This window comes from Pseudoliparis swirei, chromosome 18 (assembly GCF_029220125.1).
Source record: "Pseudoliparis swirei isolate HS2019 ecotype Mariana Trench chromosome 18, NWPU_hadal_v1, whole genome shotgun sequence".
NCBI lineage: Eukaryota > Metazoa > Chordata > Actinopteri > Perciformes > Liparidae > Pseudoliparis > Pseudoliparis swirei.
Window position 1 is genome coordinate 28,919,760 of NC_079405.1, and position 18,502 is coordinate 28,938,261.

The 18,502-nt window shown below is 48.1% G+C and overlaps 4 protein-coding genes across 4 annotated transcripts; 1 reads left to right on the forward strand and 3 right to left on the reverse strand.

Annotated features, from left to right (window-relative positions):
* Positions 1-427: 427 nt before the first annotated feature.
* golga7 (golgin A7) lies at positions 428-5,303 on the reverse strand. Its single transcript, XM_056438341.1, has 6 exons — positions 5,226-5,303; positions 3,841-3,963; positions 3,296-3,448; positions 3,100-3,201; positions 1,465-1,522; positions 428-1,234 (listed from the first exon to the last, which is right to left on the reverse strand). The coding sequence occupies exons 1-5, from the start codon at positions 5,247-5,249 to the stop codon at positions 1,475-1,477; spliced, it is 450 nt and encodes a 149-aa protein (XP_056294316.1). The 5' UTR covers positions 5,250-5,303; the 3' UTR covers positions 428-1,234; positions 1,465-1,474.
* Positions 5,304-5,922: 619 nt separating this feature from the next.
* On the reverse strand, positions 5,923-8,607 carry LOC130208322 (60S acidic ribosomal protein P0-like). Its single transcript, XM_056437366.1, has 5 exons — positions 8,595-8,607; positions 7,212-7,299; positions 6,728-6,934; positions 6,418-6,505; positions 5,923-6,142 (listed from the first exon to the last, which is right to left on the reverse strand). Exons 1-5 carry the CDS (start codon positions 8,605-8,607, stop codon positions 6,035-6,037), a joined length of 504 nt encoding a protein of 167 aa, XP_056293341.1. The 3' UTR covers positions 5,923-6,034.
* Positions 8,608-8,674: 67 nt separating this feature from the next.
* On the reverse strand, positions 8,675-11,292 carry LOC130208734 (60S acidic ribosomal protein P0). Its single transcript, XM_056438021.1, has 8 exons — positions 11,206-11,292; positions 10,835-10,942; positions 10,535-10,710; positions 10,225-10,312; positions 9,805-9,951; positions 9,514-9,699; positions 9,274-9,414; positions 8,675-8,907 (listed from the first exon to the last, which is right to left on the reverse strand). The coding sequence occupies exons 2-8, from the start codon at positions 10,886-10,888 to the stop codon at positions 8,746-8,748; spliced, it is 954 nt and encodes a 317-aa protein (XP_056293996.1). The 5' UTR covers positions 10,889-10,942; positions 11,206-11,292; the 3' UTR covers positions 8,675-8,745.
* Positions 11,293-15,542: 4,250 nt separating this feature from the next.
* tmem167b (transmembrane protein 167B) lies at positions 15,543-18,400 on the forward strand. Its single transcript, XM_056437500.1, has 3 exons — positions 15,543-15,832; positions 16,136-16,267; positions 17,221-18,400. The coding sequence occupies exons 1-3, from the start codon at positions 15,823-15,825 to the stop codon at positions 17,301-17,303; spliced, it is 225 nt and encodes a 74-aa protein (XP_056293475.1). The 5' UTR covers positions 15,543-15,822; the 3' UTR covers positions 17,304-18,400.
* The last annotated feature ends 102 nt before the right edge of the window (positions 18,401-18,502 follow it).

Here is an 18,502-nt window from a genome sequence, read left to right on the forward strand (position 1 = left end):
TGTTTCTTCAGAAGCGGCTAAATATCCGGTGAGTTTTTCACAATAAAAGCCTACATACATTCCTTAAATATATTTTAAACGTTAAAAAAAATATTTTAGGATTATTAGTATGGTAATAAATATTCAAAACAAACTGTTTTTTGTATTAAAGCTCAGTTTCAGCAACTGTGATGAGGAAATAAAGAACCTGCAAGTCATTATAATGACGAAGCATATACAAATAATAACTTAGCATCTCATAATGACTTGAGGTAAAGTAAGTCCTAATTATGAGCTAGTATTTCAAAATGATGACCTACCAGTCATAATTGACTCATAATTATGAGATAGTATCTCATAATTACAGGATCGTTATTTTCTCATCAGTGGTGGAAATTGCATCCACAAAATGTTTGCTGCTTATTCTCTTCACAAAGTTACACACATCTTTCAGGCAGAAAAGGACTATTTATTTATTTAGATAAAACAGAACAATATTGGTAAGAAAAGAAAACCAGCTGCATCAAACGCCAACAACAGCAATCATCTGTGGTGTTGAGAGTTTAAGGTTTCTGTGGTGTTTGGGGATCACAAACAAGGAGATGACATTCGCAATATAGATGGTGGATCTCATGAGAAACAGGAGTGGGATATGATTTGGGAGCTTCAGTGAGGTTGCGCTCTGACGCGGGTGGACCAGGCTGTTCCATGGTGACGTACTAACAGGGTACATGCTCCGTCTGTCACAAAAATCCAGCTCAGAACTTCCACGTGCATATTTCTCAAGACATGATCCCCGCAAAAAAATTAAGTCACATTTATGCACCGATAAGAAAACATTTGCCTTAAAAAAGGCTACAGCCAGCATGTTAACACTGTGGAGCCCATAACAGGATTACAGTTCACAGACATGCCAACAACTCTACGTACATCATTTGACTTTATATTATTATTTGCAAAAACATACACAAGTGAAATCACTCATATTTACCATGGTCAACAAGTGGCATTTAACACAATGGCACTGTTCATAAAGACCTGCCATGATCAACTGGGACATGATTTATACATCACTGCATGTATATAAAGACATGGAATCACATTTATAAACATATACGATAGGCAGACAGTTGAGTACTTATAAATAATACAGAGAGTAGAATTAGATCTAAAGTATGTAAATCCATTCAGGCGAAGCGGACATCTGAACGTGTGCTGCCAGACAGATGATTAGTATCTGGTCAGGGTCTTCAGCCTGGGGGGGGGGGGGGTAAATATCCTGCTTAAGTGATCACGCCTTATGAAAAGATGGCATTAAAAGTGGAAGTCAAACATTCGACCGGCGATAAAGAAAATGCTTCACAGCTGACATTAAAGTAAATCACAATATCTTGAGTTAGGGGCTTAAATTTAAAATTGGCGCTCCCAAAAAAAAAAATGATAGACCAGATTTTTTTAAATAAATACACCAAAAAGACTCCATACCCACGGTGCTTTATCTGCCAGAGCCAATACTTCTGTCTTCATAGATGGTAATTTCAACCTAGAAGATCGCAAGTTAAGGGAAATACACAACTCCTGATGCACATTTGCTGACATAGTTAAAGCTATGGTTGCTAATGTTCTCACATGTGTTTTTATATTTATTGAAATTTTCCTTACAGATATCAATAACTCAAATGCACTGAATCATCTGTGACTCTCAGGACTGTAATAAGACTCACACCTGCATGTCTACCTACGTGCTAGCTCAACAGCTGTGTGCACTACCTGTTTACCTCCTTTGTAATATGTTTACATTCATAATGATCATGTGGGAGGAGTCTGGAGAGTGAGGAGTCTGAGGAGTCTGGAGAGTCTGAGGAGTCTGGAGAGTCTGGAGAGTCTGAGGAGTCTGAGGAGTCTGGAGAGTCTGAGGAGTCTGGAGAGTCTGGAGAGTCTGAGGAGTCTGAGGAGTCTGGAGAGTCTGAGGAGTCTGGAGAGTCTGAGGAGTCTGGAGAGTCTGAGGAGTCTGGGGAGTCTGGAGAGTCTGAGGAGTCTGGAGAGTCTGAGGAGTCTGAGAGTCTGGAGAGTCTGAGGAGTCTGGAGAGTCTGAGGAGTCTGGAGAGTCTGAGGAGTCTGGAGAGTCTGGAGAGTCTGAGGAGTCTGGAGTCTGAGGAGTCTGGAGAGTCTGGAGAGTCTGGAGAGTCTGGAGAGTCTGGAGAGTCTGGAGAGTCTGGAGAGTCTGAGGAGTCTGGAGAGTCTGGAGAGTCTGGAGAGTCTGGAGAGTCTGGAGAGTCTGGAGAGTCTGAGGAGTCTGGAGAGTCTGAGGAGTCTGAGAGTCTGAGAGTCTGAGAGGAGGTCTGGGAGTCTGGAGAGTCTGAGGAGTCTGGGGAGTCTGGAGAGTCTGAGGAGTCTGGAGAGTCTGGAGAGTCTGAGGAGTCTGAGAGTCTGGAGAGTCTGAGGAGTCTGGAGAGTCTGGAGAGTCTGAGGAGTCTGGAGAGTCTGGAGAGTCTGGAGAGTCTGGAGAGTCTGGAGAGTCTGAGGAGTCTGGAGAGTCTGGAGAGTCTGGAGAGTCTGGAGAGTCTGAGGAGTCTGGAGAGTCTGAGGAGTCTGGAGAGTCTGAGGAGTCTGGAGAGTCTGAGGAGTCTGAGGAGTCTGGAGAGTCTGAGGAGTGGAGAGTCTGGAGAGTCTGGAGAGTCTGAGGAGAGTCTGGAGAGTCTGGAGAGTCTGAGGAGTGGAGAGTCTGGAGAGTCTGAGGAGTCTGGAGAGTCTGGGGAGTCTGAGGAGTCTGAGGAGTCTGAGGAGTCTGAGGAGTGGAGAGTCCATCGGTGCTGAACACTGGCGTCAGTATTTCTGTTGGATGATTCTTCGAGCGGACTCAACAGAACCAACCTGAGCTTCAGCCAATCTTAACTTTTCACACGGTTATCCCAGCTTTGATTGAATGGACGACCAAACTTATCGTATATTTATCTCAGGTTGAGAAGACTCCTTTTATAATAAGTGTGTAAAATTAGGCACATGTCAAAGAATAACCTGGTGAAGCATTTAGATGGAAAGATAATCAGAGTAAAGCTAAAGGTTAATTTGACGTCAGTGTGAATACTTTGCTCCTGCTCTCCGTCAGGTGAAGGATACGACTCGCAGGCCTCTCTCGATGGGGTCGGTCAGCAGCAGACCCCGGGGAGCATAGATCTTCTCGTTCTGGTCCTTAATGTACCGAGAAATCTTCTTCAACACCTGCACAGACAGCAGAACACACATTTAAGAGACCCATTGTTAGGTAGACCTGTGCAGCCCGCCAGAGAAGAAGAGGAGCTCAACACGGTCTGACCTTTTCATAGTGTGTTTCCATACAGAGGAATATGGTGTAGGCCGTGAGACAAGCCAGGCAGCCCTCCAGATAAGACTTCCCCCCCAGTTTCTCCGCCTCTGCGTACAAGTTGTTGAGGGTCTGGATGGTTTCATCAAACTGCTGCTTATCCAGCTGAAACAGACGGCAAACACAATCTACTTGAGCAACATTATTATGGCTCGTATTACTTACTTTTAATGGTTTTTATTACTTATTTTTATTGGTATGCATTACTTACTTTTAATGGTTTTTATTACTCACTTTTAATAGTATGCATTAATTGTTTGTAATGTGTGGTACTGTAGCTTTGCATCGTGTGTATTTTGTGTGGTTCTTGTATTGTGTATTTTCCTGTACAGTTTGTTATTGATTATGTTTATTTTGGTCCGTCAAGGGACTACAGATGCAGATTAGCTGTAGCTACAATCTGGTACAGTCCAGTGGTGGCCATTATGTTTAACTGTACATGGTCTCTTATAAATAAAGATAATAAAAACACTCGGTCAGCAGTCCGGATCTCTCACCCTGGACTCGAGCTCCGAGGGGAACTTGGTCTGGAACCTGGAGATGGTCCCTGAGCCGTAGTCCCTCTGCACGAACACCTTGGAGGAGACGGCCGGCTGCCGCAGGTCCTGAAGGCTGTGGGTCTGGAGAGAGAGGCGCATGAGGGTCTGGAGAGAGGCTCATGAGGGTCTGGAGAGAGAGGCTCATGAGGGTCTGGAGAGAGAGGCTCATGAGGGTCTGGAGAGAGGCTCATGAGGGTCTGGAGAGAGGCTCATGAGGGTCTGGAGAGAGAGGCTCATGAGGGTCTGGAGAGAGGCTCATGAGGGTCTGGAGAGAGGCTCATGAGGGTCTGGAGAGAGAGGCTCATGAGGGTCTGGAGAGAGGCTCATGAGGGTCTGGAGAGAGGCTCATGAGGGTCTGGAGAGAGAGGCTCATGAGGGTCTGGAGAGAGGCTCATGAGGGTCTGGAGAGAGGCTCATGAGGGTCTGGAGAGAGAGGCGCATGAGGGTCTGGAGAGAGAGGCTCATGAGGGTCTGGAGAGAGGCTCATGAGGGTCTGGAGAGAGGCTCATGAGGGTCTGGAGAGAGGCTCATGAGGGTCTGGAGAGAGGCTCATGAGGGTCTGGAGAGAGGCGCATGAGGGTCTGGAGAGAGGCTCATGAGGGTCTGGAGAGAGAGGCACATGAGGGTCTGGAGAGAGGCTCATGAGGGTCTGGAGAGAGGCTCATGAGGGTCTGGAGAGAGGCTCATGAGGGTCTGGAGAGAGGCTCATGAGGGTCTGGAGAGAGGCTCATGAGGGTCTGGAGAGAGAGGCACATGAGGGTCTGGAGAGAGAGGCACATGAGGGTCTGGAGAGAGAGGCACATGAGGGTCTGGAGAGAGGCTCATGAGGGTCTGGAGAGAGAGGCTCATGAGGGTCTGGAGAGAGGCTCATGAGGGTCTGGAGAGAGAGGCACATGAGGGTCTGGAGAGAGAGGCTCATGAGGGTCTGGAGAGAGAGGCGCATGAGGGTCTGGAGAGAGGTCTGAAGCTAACTACACAAGCTAGCTGTCAAGCTACAACTGTTAGCAAGCTAATAGCCACCAACATGTTATATTGGGCCGAAGACAGTGACCACACAGGTGACAGTGACTCGGACGTGTGCTACTGCGTGACGTCACAAAACAATAGCACCATATAATAATATCACAGCATTAATCACGACCATCCGACATGAGCTAACGTTAGCTTACGTTAGCTAATACCACGTTAGCTCAAGATAGCTGACGCTGGAATGTGAAGTTAGCCTTTAGCACCGTCCAGATCAATAAACCCCGTAAACCTGGTCACGTCAAACATTTAGTCAACAAATTACAAGAAACACTTAAACTATAAACTCCCACGTCAGCTCAATAGAAACACCTTACCTCAGCCATGGCGGACGGCTTCATGTCGCTTGCTGCTGCGCATGCGTATCGAGACTTCCGGTCATTTCTTTTTAGAAGTGACTTTTGCACATATATATACACACAACTCCAGATATATATAAATATATAAATAAGAGTGGTCTGAGTGATGCACACGACCAACAAATTTATTAATTAAATATGTTTCAACGGCTTTTTGTTAAGGTGGAGGGGAACAGTTTTTATTACAGGCACAACTCCTCAGAAGAGTTCATGTTTTCAGACACCAGCGCCCAATTCACAGATTTATGGAGAAGTTTTAAAAAAAACAAATTAAAGCTATACACATGTCACGTTTTTGCCATGACTTGGTTTATCATCAAGATGGTTCAATAGTTAACCAGCTGGGATCCCGCATCGGCCTCCAACTAAAATATACTGTGCATATAATTAACAATAGATTAAAGATATACGGGATAGGGTGGACAAATACACCTGGGGTACAATATTATTCCAGTAAGCAAAACTTAATGGAACCACAGGTTGGGTAGACACTGTAGAAAATATAATTCTATAAAAAGCTATTTGGATTTAGTAGGATAGCTACCCTTGGAAAATGTAGACACAATAATATACCACTTTGGACCGATTTGACACGGCAGAGCATCCAACTAAAGTTAAAATACAACTTCCCAATTTAAAACACAAGACACAGAACTCAGGGTTTGCAGAAGACTTTATTACAATCATAGTTTTATGACTCAAATCTGGTTTGTTTGCTGCATTTGTGTTCGTCGAACAGCCTGAAGCCCACGTCGTCACCCGAGGCCTCAGACTCCTCCTCTCAAGGGTTCCCTTTGAGATCTTTGTGGTGATACCCAGAGCGGCACGGTCACATCACATGGGGCGATGGCTCCAGCACGGGCCGACGCAGGCACCTGGAGGAATGACGACAGGTTAGCATGCTACTCTGCCTTAAGAGTAGGGTTGAACACACACTGGGGTTCACCTTTATCAATGTCTGAAACACTACGTGCCTGGCAGTCACTTCATCTGACCGACAGGTATAGCGAGGAAACAGGTTAGTGTGAGCAGGGGGAACGACAAAGCAGTACCACACGAGCTGCATTGTAACTTATCCTGCTTCTTGGTTCTAGTTTATAACATCCATCACACACAATCGTGTTCCTACTCAAAAGTTGAAGCCTGTTACCTTGTTGTTAAGCAGCAAGTCCCGGACCTCAGCCAGATCCTCCTTGGTGAAGACAAAGCCCACATTTCCTTTAATGCGAGGCAGAAGCCTATCAAATTATGGAATTAACTGTTACAAAATGTGCAGATTTAAATTTCTCCCACTAAATCAAGTTATAAATGTCTGAAACACTACGTGCCTGGCAGTCACTTCATCTGACCGACAGGTATAGCGAGGAAACAGGTTAGTGTGAGCAGGGGGAACGACAAAGCAGTACCACACGAGCTGCATTGTAACTTATCCTGCGACAGAGGTGAAGAACTGGACTCACTTCTCCAGGGACGCGTTGTTCTCCAGGTGGCCCCGGATGGCTTTTCGCATCATGGTGTGTTTACCCATCAGCACCACGGCCTTGCCCCGCAGAGACAGGCGGATGGTCTGCGTGGAGCCCACGTGGTCCGGGCCCACGAGGCAGCATTCTGGAGAGTCGCCCACAAGCTGCTGCTGCACATCCCCGGAGGTCCTGGACACTGCGGGTCTGGACCAAGAAGCTCACATTAGGCGTCTGGTGACATTATGAAACAATAGCACCATATAATATCATCACAGAATGAATCACTACGATCCGCATGTGAGCTAATGTGAGCTAGTACCACGTTAGCTCACGATAGCTGACGCTGTAAAGTTAGCTTTTAGCAACGTTCAGATCAATAAACTCCCGTAAACCGGGTCACTTTAAACATTTAGGCACCAACTTAGAAGTAACAAGTACAAAACTATAAACTCCCCACCTCACCTCAAGAAAACCACCTTACCTCAGCCATGGTGGACGGTTTAATGTCGCTATCTGCTGCGCATGCGTATTTACACTCGCGCTCCACCGATCTATTGAGACTTCCGGTTCTGTTTTCAGAATAAAAGTGACTTTTGCACAAATACATAAACACGATCTGATAAATTTACACGGCAAACAACGCTATTAATTAAATGTTTGAATTGCTTATTGAGGGGCACAGCTTTTAATACGGGTGCAACTCCTCAGAAGAGTTCATGTTTTATAGATATGACCGTCTGCGTCATACAGATGGATGGAGGAGCTTTAAAACAAAGTAAATGAAAGTTTCTCCCCAGTTATTGAGGAAATCAAAGCTGTCTGTGGATGACCACTCAATAAGGCGACATGCTCATAAACAGATGTTTCATGTCATCTGTCATGTGTGCAGCGTTGAGCAGATGCTTATTTTCCCCAGGTGTCTGATTGGAGTAGGAATGGTTGGACCCTGTAGCTCAGGTAGAAAGCTGCTCAGAAGACCTGAGGTTGTGGTTGTGGCAGTGAATGTTAATAAACTCCATCACCATAAGTGAAACATGGCACAAGTGACTCCTCTGGGACAAGAGAACTCACATCTGCATCACATACGTCTAGTCCAAAAACTACAACAGCACCAAATAGAACTACAACTGCCATTCACTGCATCTGTGCCCAACTCTATGAGAATGACAAGAAAAGTTCTGACGTTTCAGATTATTATAGCATGACATTTGAGATGAAATGCAATTACATTTAATAAATTGATGGGAAAAATAAGTATTTCTAAAGGGCTGTTTCCTTACAGATCTCAGGATGTTGGACGTCTTGCTGGGAGGGGCACCAGGAAATCAAAATATTAATCAGTATCCTTCAATCACTGATAATTGATCACTGGTACTGAGGAAATCAGCTTATCTGGAGACCTTCAAAAAGACACTTGTTTCAGGAGATAAGAAACTTTGAAATATGACTAACTCTGCTCCTTCTTATAAGAATAAGTTGCCCGATTGATGATTTTAACAATGTCATTTTGAAAAGCGTTTCATATTTGGAACACATTTGCACAGGCAATATCATTTAAATTGTTAAATAATTTTTGGCTCAATATGCCACGCTTTACAAAGGAGTTACTTTGAGTGGACTTTTTCCAATGGGGACAAAATTGGACGTTAAATAGTTGACATTTAAACTGGGATCTCGCATCGAACCACAACTAAAATATACTGCTATACAAGTACATCACGTTAGAGATTAAAGATATGCCAGGCAGGGTGGATGAATTCACCTGGGGTGCAATATTCCAGTAATCAAAACATAATGAAAACATGGAAAATAATTTAGTCGCAGATACTTTTAGAAAATTGACACTTACGTAAAAATATCCCACTTTGGACCGACATGACAGGAAGACATCCTCCAACTAAAGTTACAATACAACTTTCCAATTTAAAGCACAAGACACAGAACTAAGGGTTTGCAGAAGACTTTATTGAAATCGTAGTTTTATGACTCAAATGGGGTTTGTTCGCTGTATTTTGTTAGTCGAACAGACCGAAGCCCATGTCGTCATCTGAGGCCTCAGACTCCTCCTTCACCTCCTCCTTGGCAGCTGGAGCGGCTGCGGTGGAAGCGGCGGCTGCTGCTACAGGTGCTGCTGCCACGGCAGCAAAAGCAGACGGGTCAGCCAGGAAGGCCTTGACCTGAGCACAGAGGAACATTCAAGTCAATAAAAAAAATCATGCAAAACACACAGGGAGGCAGTATGAAAAAGAAGGGGTGGACATATTTCCGGGGTTCAACGTTAAGTTATAAATGTCTGAAACACTACGTGCCTGGCAGTCACTTCATCTGACCGACAGGTATAGCGAGGAAACAGGTTAGTGTGAGCAGGGGGAACGACAAAGCAGTACCACACGAGCTGCATTGTAACTTATCCTGCGACAGGTGGGTGTGTCAAATAGGTGAAGCGTTGCTCCAGGTGAGGAACATTTTAAGTTTTCCATTCGTGCAAAACACACGGCTAGAACACGCCAACCAAGAGACGCGTCCTGACGTCACCAGCGTACCTTGTCTGCCAGGGGGAAGGAGTAATCTGTCTCCACAGCGACAGCCAGGACTCTCTTGTATCCGTTGATGATGGAGTGGGGGACGGAGGCCAGAGTGGGGTAGCCGATCTGCAGACACACACTAGCGATGTTCCTCACACCCTGAAAGGAAACAACGGTTACATGACACCTTCCAGCCGTTTCACCGCAAACACAACAAGGACTCAACCAGTTGAGATGATGGATTTTGCAGCTTCTCACCTCGAGGAACTTGGCATGCAGAGAAGCCTCTGTGATGTCGAGCACCTCCGGACTGTAAACACTGCCATTGTCATACACCTGCTGGATGTTGAGTCCGTAGGAGAAGGGCGAGATGTTCAGCATGTTGAGGAGCGTGGCCTCGCTGGCACCGACCTTGTTACCAGTATGGATCAGAGCAACGTCACTCTGGGGAGAGAATTGTATTTATAATTAGACTTGAGCATGTCATTCATCATTAGACAAGCAGGCAGGCAAAGTCTAAATACAGAATCAATCATTTTTTAAACTTACCAAGATTTCAATGGTTCCCTTTGAGATCTTTGTGGTGATACCCAGAGCCTGGAAGAAATTAGTCTTCTCGGGACCCAGACCAGTGTTCTGGGCCGGCACGGTCACATCACATGGGGCGATGGCTCCAGCACGGGCCGACGCAGGCACCTGGAGGAATGACAACAGGTTAGCATGCTACTCTGCCTTAAGAGTAGGGTTGAACACACTGGGGTTCACCTTTATCAATGTCTGAAACACTACGTGCCTGGCAGTCACTTCATCTGACCGACAGGTATAGCGAGGAAACAGGTTAGTGTGAGCAGGGGGAACGACAAAGCAGTACCACACGAGCTGCATTGTAACTTATCCTGCTTCTTGGTTCTAGTTTATAACATCCATCACACACAATCGTGTTCCTACTCAAAAGTTGAAGCCTGTTACCTTGTTGTTAAGCAGCAAGTCCCGGACCTCAGCCAGATCCTCCTTGGTGAAGACAAAGCCCACATTTCCTTTAATGTGAGGCAGAAGCCTATCAAATTATGGAATTAACTGTTACAAAATGTGCAGATTTAAATTTCTCCCACTAAATCAAGTTATAAATGTCTGAAACACTACGTGCCTGGCAGTCACTTCATCTGACCGACAGGTATAGCGAGGAAACAGGTTAGTGTGAGCAGGGGGAACGACAAAGCAGTACCACACGAGCTGCATTGTAACTTATCCTGCGACAGAGGTGAAGAACTGGACTCACTTCTCCAGGGACGCGTTGTTCTCCAGGTGGCCCCGGATGGCTTTTCGCATCATGGTGTTTTTACCCATCAGCACCACGGCCTTGCCCCGCAGAGACAGGCGGATGGTCTGCATCTGCTTGGAGCCCACGTTGTCTGCGCCCACCACGAAGCATTTTGGAAATTCGTCCAAAAGTTGCTGCAAATTTTATAAAGGAAAACGAATTTAACCAAATGTTTCTATACACATATGAAACATTACTAAATATACATTTAAGCTTGTGTGTGTTCATATAAACTGACACGAGCCACGTCCTACTTACGATTATTTTCATAAAATAGTTGGACTTCCACGTGGCCTTGTCTTCCCTGGGCATCTTTGCAGTGCTTCCAAGGATCGCTATACAGCTGGTTTAAAGACACGGTATTACCTGAACGCAAACAAACGTGCATTAGAAGCAGAAACGTTGTAATATGTGCGTTACACCTCAACATGCGGCCTATTAGCATAAGCTAGCAGGCCGCAACCATGTTACGTCTCATAACCGTCCTTTACGGCAAAAAGCAGCGCGAGGCGCTTTAACCTACGCGTCTTACGCACGATTACATACATATAGAACATCATCATAGTAATAATTATTGAAATTACTACTTTATTGTTCCCTTTTCTGACAGCGCGAGGCCAGATTCTTACCTCTAAGAGTAGGGTCGCGTGAAAGAAAGAGAATGAAGATATGCGCGAGGAGCTTATATACCCGAACCGAGCGTCCAATCACGAGGGAGCGGTGGGCGTAACCTCCCGCCCATTGGCTGCTCGCCACGTCAATCACGTCGGTTGCTCGGTAACCCAGGAACCGTTGGTTCAACCAACGTCCGGCAGAGGGTGGCGGTAATGCACCGAATATATGAATGCCAACCGCCGTTAAACACCAAGAAGAAGAAGAAAAAACAACGTCCGCGATGTTCTGAACCGGTAACCGGCGACATTAACGTCTAAAACGAGTGACACCGGAGCACGAACGATGGCCCGGCCGGTCCTGAAGCTTCCGCCCGAGATCTGGAGCCTCGTGTTCGGGTATCTGTCCGAGGAAGATAAGTACAGTGTCCGGGCGTGCAGCAAGTTCTTCAAAAAGCTCGCCGACCACAGGTCCCTCTGGAAGGACTGGTCCGTGGTTCTGGGTTTTCGGGGAAGCCCGTACAACGGCGGGTTCTGGGCCTCCCTCCGCCGCAGGGAGGTCGCCAGTGTGGTGCTGCGGGGCTCCAAGGCGAAGGACTGGGAGCAGGCCGCCGCGCTCCTCCCGTCGCTCCGCACCGCGGTGGTGGAGCTCTGCGCCTGCGCGCAGCTCTGCTGCATGGAGGACGTGCCCCACCTGACGCGCCTGGCCTTCAGGTCCAGTCGCGTGTACCTGTTGCCCGAGGCGGCTCCGGGGGGCCAGCAGCCCCGGCAGCTGACGCAGCTCAGCATGTGTGACGTCACGTTCCCCAGCGCCGGCACGAGGGGCCTCCTCTCCGCACTCGCCCAGCTCACGAACCTCGAGTCTCTGGTGTATCATCACCTGGGCTTCTCCGAGGACACCACGTGGATGCTCCACTCCATCCTCAGCTGCCTGCCGAAGCTGCAGCACCTCTCGTTGGCCATCGGGCAGCCGGGCGCCCTCCAAGCCCTGCACAGACCCCACCCGGACCCCTCGGACGGAGCCGTCGCCACCTTGTCCAGCCTGGAGCTCATCGACTACGGAGGGAACGCACTACCTGCAGACCTCATGAGGCTGATGCCCGGCCTGAAGACCCTCGCCGTGTTCCACAGGCATCAGGACATGCCCAGGAGGCGCCCGGCGGCCGACAGCAGTCACCTGAGGGCGTGGCTGCGTCAGCTGCCCCGGCTGTCCGCCCTGGTGGTCGCCAAGGGCCCGCCGGTCAGGAAGTACGTGGCCTCCATCCCCGCCACGGTGACCCGCCTCACGCTGTGCGTCGCGGGGCTGTCCTCGGAGGACGTGGCGGTCGTAGCGGGGCGGGTGCCGGATCTCCTGCACCTGCACATCGACCCCTGGCCCTCGCACCTGGCGAGCCCCACGGCTCAAATCCCACGACTGTTCCCGAAGCTCCGGAGCCTGAAGCTGCGCTGCGAACACGTGCCGGAGAGAGACCTCCTTCAGCTCCGCCGGCTGCAGGACTTGAGATCTCTGGAGATCCTGGACGGCCAGTCGGTCATCGCCAACAAGCTGCAGGGCCTCGAGAGGCCCGGCCTGCGGGTCACGACCTCTCGGCGCCGGAGGGACGTGTGGTCCTGTCCGTGTGTCAGTCAGGTGTATTGAACCACCTGTTGGGGTCACATTAAAGGCCAGGGGCTTCTGAAGTAAAGGCATCACCCCGAGCTCACTGAGCGGCGTCACCCTGTGATCCGGGCTCCGGGGGGCCGCTCGGCTCCACACTGAGTGCACCTTTAAAAAAAATATATATATTTTAAATTGTTTACATTTTTGTATTAAGGACTGCTAATGTGGTCGCACTGATTTTCTTATGCAGGACACCGGAATGAACGTTTGTAAAAATATTTTGAATGAAAAAAGTACAAAATCACTTTTCACACAAACTGATGCCAGAAATAAAAGTTGTTATTTTATTTGCAGCAGTTATAATAATCAGTCAGTAATCAGGACCCACATGGGCTGTTACACATGCACACACACTACCAGGAACACACACAGACACACACAGCCAGGAACACAAGAGGCTCTTAACATAAAAAATATGAAAAGTTCACTTCATGTCATCAACAGTAAAAGGCTTAGATTTTTATTATATTTATGAATCCTTTGACCGGATCAAAACTGTAAGGTAGTATACTGTAAGCACACGCACACTAGGGGCAATGTTAACTCCCACTTCCTGTTTGTCTCCCATACATGTTCATAAAATGTCACCACGAAATCCAACTCATTTTAAATGTTGCTATTATTATAATGTACATCGTTTATTTTTATAAATGAAATGCATTATTATTATTTAACTAATTAATTCAATACTTTTTACTCAAGAGTTGTAGTAATTCAAATCTCATCAATTCATGTATATAGGCTGCACCAGATCCTCTTGTAGTCCTCTTAGGCTGCTCCAGATCCTCTTCATGTAGTCCTCATAGGCTGCTCCAGATCCTCTTCATGTAGTCCTCATAGGCTGCACCAGATCCTCTTGTAGTCCTCATAGGCTGCTCCAGATCCTCTTCATGTAGTCCTCATAGGCTGCACCAGATCCTCTTGTAGTCCTCATAGGCTGCACCAGATCCTCTTGTAGTCCTCATAGGCTGCTCCAGATCCTCTTCATGTAGTCCTCATAGGCTGCACCAGATCCTCTTGTAGTCCTCATAGGCTGCTCCAGATCCTCTTGTAGTCCTCATAGGCTGCTCCAGATCCTCTTGTAGTCCTCAGACTGCTCCAGATCCTCTTGTAGTCCTCAGACTGCTCCAGATCCTCTTGTAGTCCTCATAGGCTGCTCCAGATCCTCTTGTAGTCCTCTTAGGCTGCTCCAGATCCTCTTGTAGTCCTCTTAGGCTGCTCCAGATCCTCTTCATGTAGTCCTCATAGGCTGCTCCAGATCCTCTTCATGTAGTCCTCATAGGCTGCTCCAGATCCTCTTGTAGTCCTCTTAGGCTGCTCCAGATCCTCTTGTAGTCCTCTTAGGCTGCTCCAGATCCTCTTGTAGTCCTCATAGGCTGCTCCAGATCCTCTTCATGTAGTCCTCATAGGCTGCTCCAGATCCTCTTCATGTAGTCCTCATAGGCTGCACCAGATCCTCTTGTAGTCCTCATAGGCTGCTCCAGATCCTCTTGTAGTCCTCTTAGGCTGCTCCAGATCCTCTTGTAGTCCTCATAGGCTGCTCCAGATCCTCTTGTAGTCCTCATAGGCTGCTCCAGATCCTCTTGTAGTCCTCAGACTGCTCCAGATCCTCTTGTAGTCCTCATAGGCTGCTCCAGATCCTCTTGTAGTCCTCTTAGGCTGCTCCAGATCCTCTTCATGTAGTCCTCATAGGCTGCTCCAGATCCTCTTGTAGTCCTCTTAGGCTGCTCCAGATCCTCTTGTAGTCCTCATAGGCTGCTCCAGATCCTCTTCATGTAGTCCTCATAGGCTGCTCCAGATCCTCTTGTAGTCCTCTTAGGCTGCTCCAGATCCTCTTGTAGTCCTCTTAGGCTGCTCCAGATCCTCTTCATGTAGTCCTCATAGGCTGCTCCAGATCCTCTTCATGTAGTCCTCTTAGGCTGCTCCAGATCCTCTTGTAGTCCTCTTAGGCTGCTCCAGATCCTCTTGTAGTCCTCTTAGGCTGCTCCAGATCCTCTTCATGTAGTCCTCTTAGGCTGCTCCAGATCCTCTTCATGTAGTCCTCATAGGCTGCTCCAGATCCTCTTCATGTAGTCCTCATAGGCTGCTCCAGATCCTCTTGTAGTCCTCATAGGCTGCTCCAGATCCTCTTGTAGTCCTCTTAGGCTGCTCCAGATCCTCTTCATGTAGTCCTCATAGGCTGCTCCAGATCCTCTTCATGTAGTCCTCATAGACTGCTCCAGATCCTCTTCATGTAGTCCTCATAGGCTGCTCCAGATCCTCTTGTAGTCCTCTTAGGCTGCTCCAGATCCTCTTGTAGTCCTCTTAGGCTGCTCCAGATCCTCTTGTAGTCCTCATAGGCTGCACCAGATCCTCTTGTAGTCCTCATAGGCTGCTCCAGATCCTCTTCATGTAGTCCTCATAGGCTGCTCCAGATCCTCTTGTAGTCCTCTTAGGCTGCTCCAGATCCTCTTGTAGTCCTCATAGGCTGCTCCAGATCCTCTTCATGTAGTCCTCATAGGCTGCTCCAGATCCTCTTGTAGTCCTCTTAGGCTGCTCCAGATCCTCTTGTAGTCCTCATAGGCTGCTCCAGATCCTCTTCATGTAGTCCTCATAGGCTGCTCCAGATCCTCTTCATGTAGTCCTCATAGGCTGCTCCAGATCCTCTTCATGTAGTCCTCATAGGCTGCTCCAGATCCTCTTCATGTAGTCCTCATAGGCTGCTCCAGATCCTCTTCATGTAGTCCTCATAGGCTGCTCCAGATCCTCTTCATGTCTGCACACACGTGCGTTTGTATTGTTTACCACCGCAGGGGCTGCAGTAACTCATACCCACCACTAGGCGGCAGTAATGCGCGAAACAAGACACGAAGAGGATCTGGTGGAGCTCTGAAACCGGAAGTGACCGCCCGAGTCCTCCGTCTCCGCTCTCTGCTCCGTGGTGTGTCTCTACTTTAGGAAGCAAACATCCCGCGGTGTCAACAAGAGACGTGAACATGACGAACGGTGAGTGTTGTTCCCCGAGGAGGAAACGAGCCGGCGGAGCGGGAGGAGGAGGACGCGACCCGGGCCCGGTGACGTGGCCTGCTAGCCTGCTAGCCCTAGCCTGTTTATCTGTTTATCTGTCCGCCTGTCTGTCTGTTTATCTGTCCGCCTGTCTGTCTGTACATCCGTGAGACACTTTTAGATATAATAGATCAGGAACATCAGTTTTATATTTGAGCTGAATACAAATTGCACTCCTGCAGGTGAGGCAGACTGTGGCGTTGTTGTTGTTGTTGTTGTTGTTATGATGCTGCTCTTCCTTAGTGTACTCCTTCGATGGCATCCTGGCCTTCGGGCTGCTCTTCGTCTGCACCTGTGCGTACCTCAAGAAGGTTCCTCGCCTCAACAGCTGGCTGCTGTCGGAGAAGAAAGGCGTGTGGGGCGTCTTCTACAAAGGTAGATGTCTTCTACACACACCTGGAACCTACACACACCTGGAACCTACACACACCTGGAACCTACACACACACCTGGAACCTACACACACCTGGAACCTACACACACACCTGGAACCTACACACACACCTGGAACCTACACACACACACCTGGAACCTACACACACCTGGAACCTACACACACACACACCTGGACTTATACACACACCTGAAACTTGTTCTTCTCTCTCCTCCTCTCTGTGTTGCTCACTCGTTCTCCTCCTCTTCTTCTTCTCTCTCCTCCTCTCTGTGTTGCTCACTCGTTCTCCTCCTCCTCTTCTTCTCTCTCCTCTGTGTTGTTCACTCGTTCTCCTCCTCTTCTTCTCTCTCCTCCTCTCTGTGTTGCTCACTCGTTCTCCTCCTCCTCTTCTTCTCTCTCCTCTGTGTTGTTCACTCGTTCTCCTCCTCTTCTTCTTCTCTCTCCTCCTCTCTGTGTTGTTCACTCGTTCTCCTCCTCTTCTTCTCTCTCCTCCTCTGTGTTGTTCACTCGTTCTCCTCCTCTTCTTCTTCTCTCTCCTCTCTGTGTTGCTCACTCGTTCTCCTCCTCTTCTTCTCTCTCCTCCTCTCTGTGTTGTTCACTCGTTCTCCTCCTCTTCTTCTCTCTCCTCCTCTGTGTTGTTCACTCGTTCTCCTCTTCTTCTTCTCTCTCCTCCTCTCTGTGTTGTTCACTCGTTCTCCTCCTCTTCTTCTTCTCTCTCCTCTCTGTGTTGTTCACTCGTTCTCCTCCTCTTCTTCTCTCTCTCCTCTCTGTGTTGTTCACTCGTTCTCCTCCTCTTCTTCTCTCTCCTCCTTTCTGTGTTGCTCACTCGTTCTTCTTCTCTCTCCTCCTCTCTGTGTTGCTCACTCGTTCTCCTCCTCCTCTTCTCTCTCCTCCTCTCTGTGTTGCTCACTCGTTCTTCTTCTTCTCTCCTCAGCGGCGGTGATCGGGACGCGGCTCCACGTCGCCGTGGCGGCGTCCTGCCTGCTCATGGCGTTCTACGTGGTCTTCTTCAAATGACAGTCCTGCAGGACGCTGGGCGGACGGACCGCGGTCATGTGCTCCTCCTCCGGGAGGCCCCGACCAATGACGGCCCTCTGGCCCCGCGGAGCGGTGGAAGGACTGGCCTGTGATTGGTCCATAGCTCACGGCGACCTTTTGTATGCACTCCAGACATCCAGGGCGTCCAGAGCGTCCTCCGGCCGGTCGGGTCACATGGCCGCTCCGTTCTATCGTCTCATCCAAACCCCAAAACACATTCACACTGCAGGACGGGGAGCTGCACACAGACTCACACCATCATATGTGGGGAGATGACCAGTGGAGACGGGCCAGGTGTTCAGTGGGGATTATTCATGATGCCTGTTTCTTCTTCTTCTGCATCACCTCTAACGTCGAAGGTGTCGGGAGACAAAGATTATATATATATATAAAGATGTTGTTGTGCACACGATGTAACCTTTTCTCAACGGCGCCGTTTGCATCCCTTAAAGAAGCGATTTGATATTCTCTGACATCACAAGCACACACGGAGGTGCTGGGTGGCGTCGTCCAGAGCGGAGGGACTTGAACACAACACGAGGCGGAGGGACTTGAACACAACACGAGGCGGAGGGACTTGAACACAACACGAGGACCAACAGACTCTGATTCCCAACAGGAAGTGGGCCCTCGGCCTCTGCTCATGCTCTGAATGTGGGCCGTCGCTCCTTAAGCTTTGTTTTAGGTTTTAAAGACACGTATTTTGTATTTTCTGGGACATCTGATACTATAACATGTTTTAAATGTCTCGTAAAAGTATCAAGAATAACATAAACATTTACATACTTTAACTTTAATGCCAATATTCACGGAGCGTCTGATTCCATCTGATTTGCAAAGTTATTTTGAGTTTAATTTACATTTTTAAAGGAGTAACTTGTTCTGATGCGATGAAGTTTAGAGTAACCATCATTCAGACCGTTTCTGTGTTCTTTAAGTGTCGTTGGCTTCAACGCTTTGCACCAGGCGTGATGTTTGATTGATTTATTGGGCCGTTCTTCCTCTCTGACTCATTAATGTTGTTTCTATGAGCAGCGCTGAGTTCATGTTCATCTGGAATAAATCATCTCATCTTACCCACAGAACAAGTCTATATATAGTATTTATATATGATGTACCATGTTGGACTGCCACCAAACAACATGAACAAGTCATACATATGATTTGTCCCATGAGGA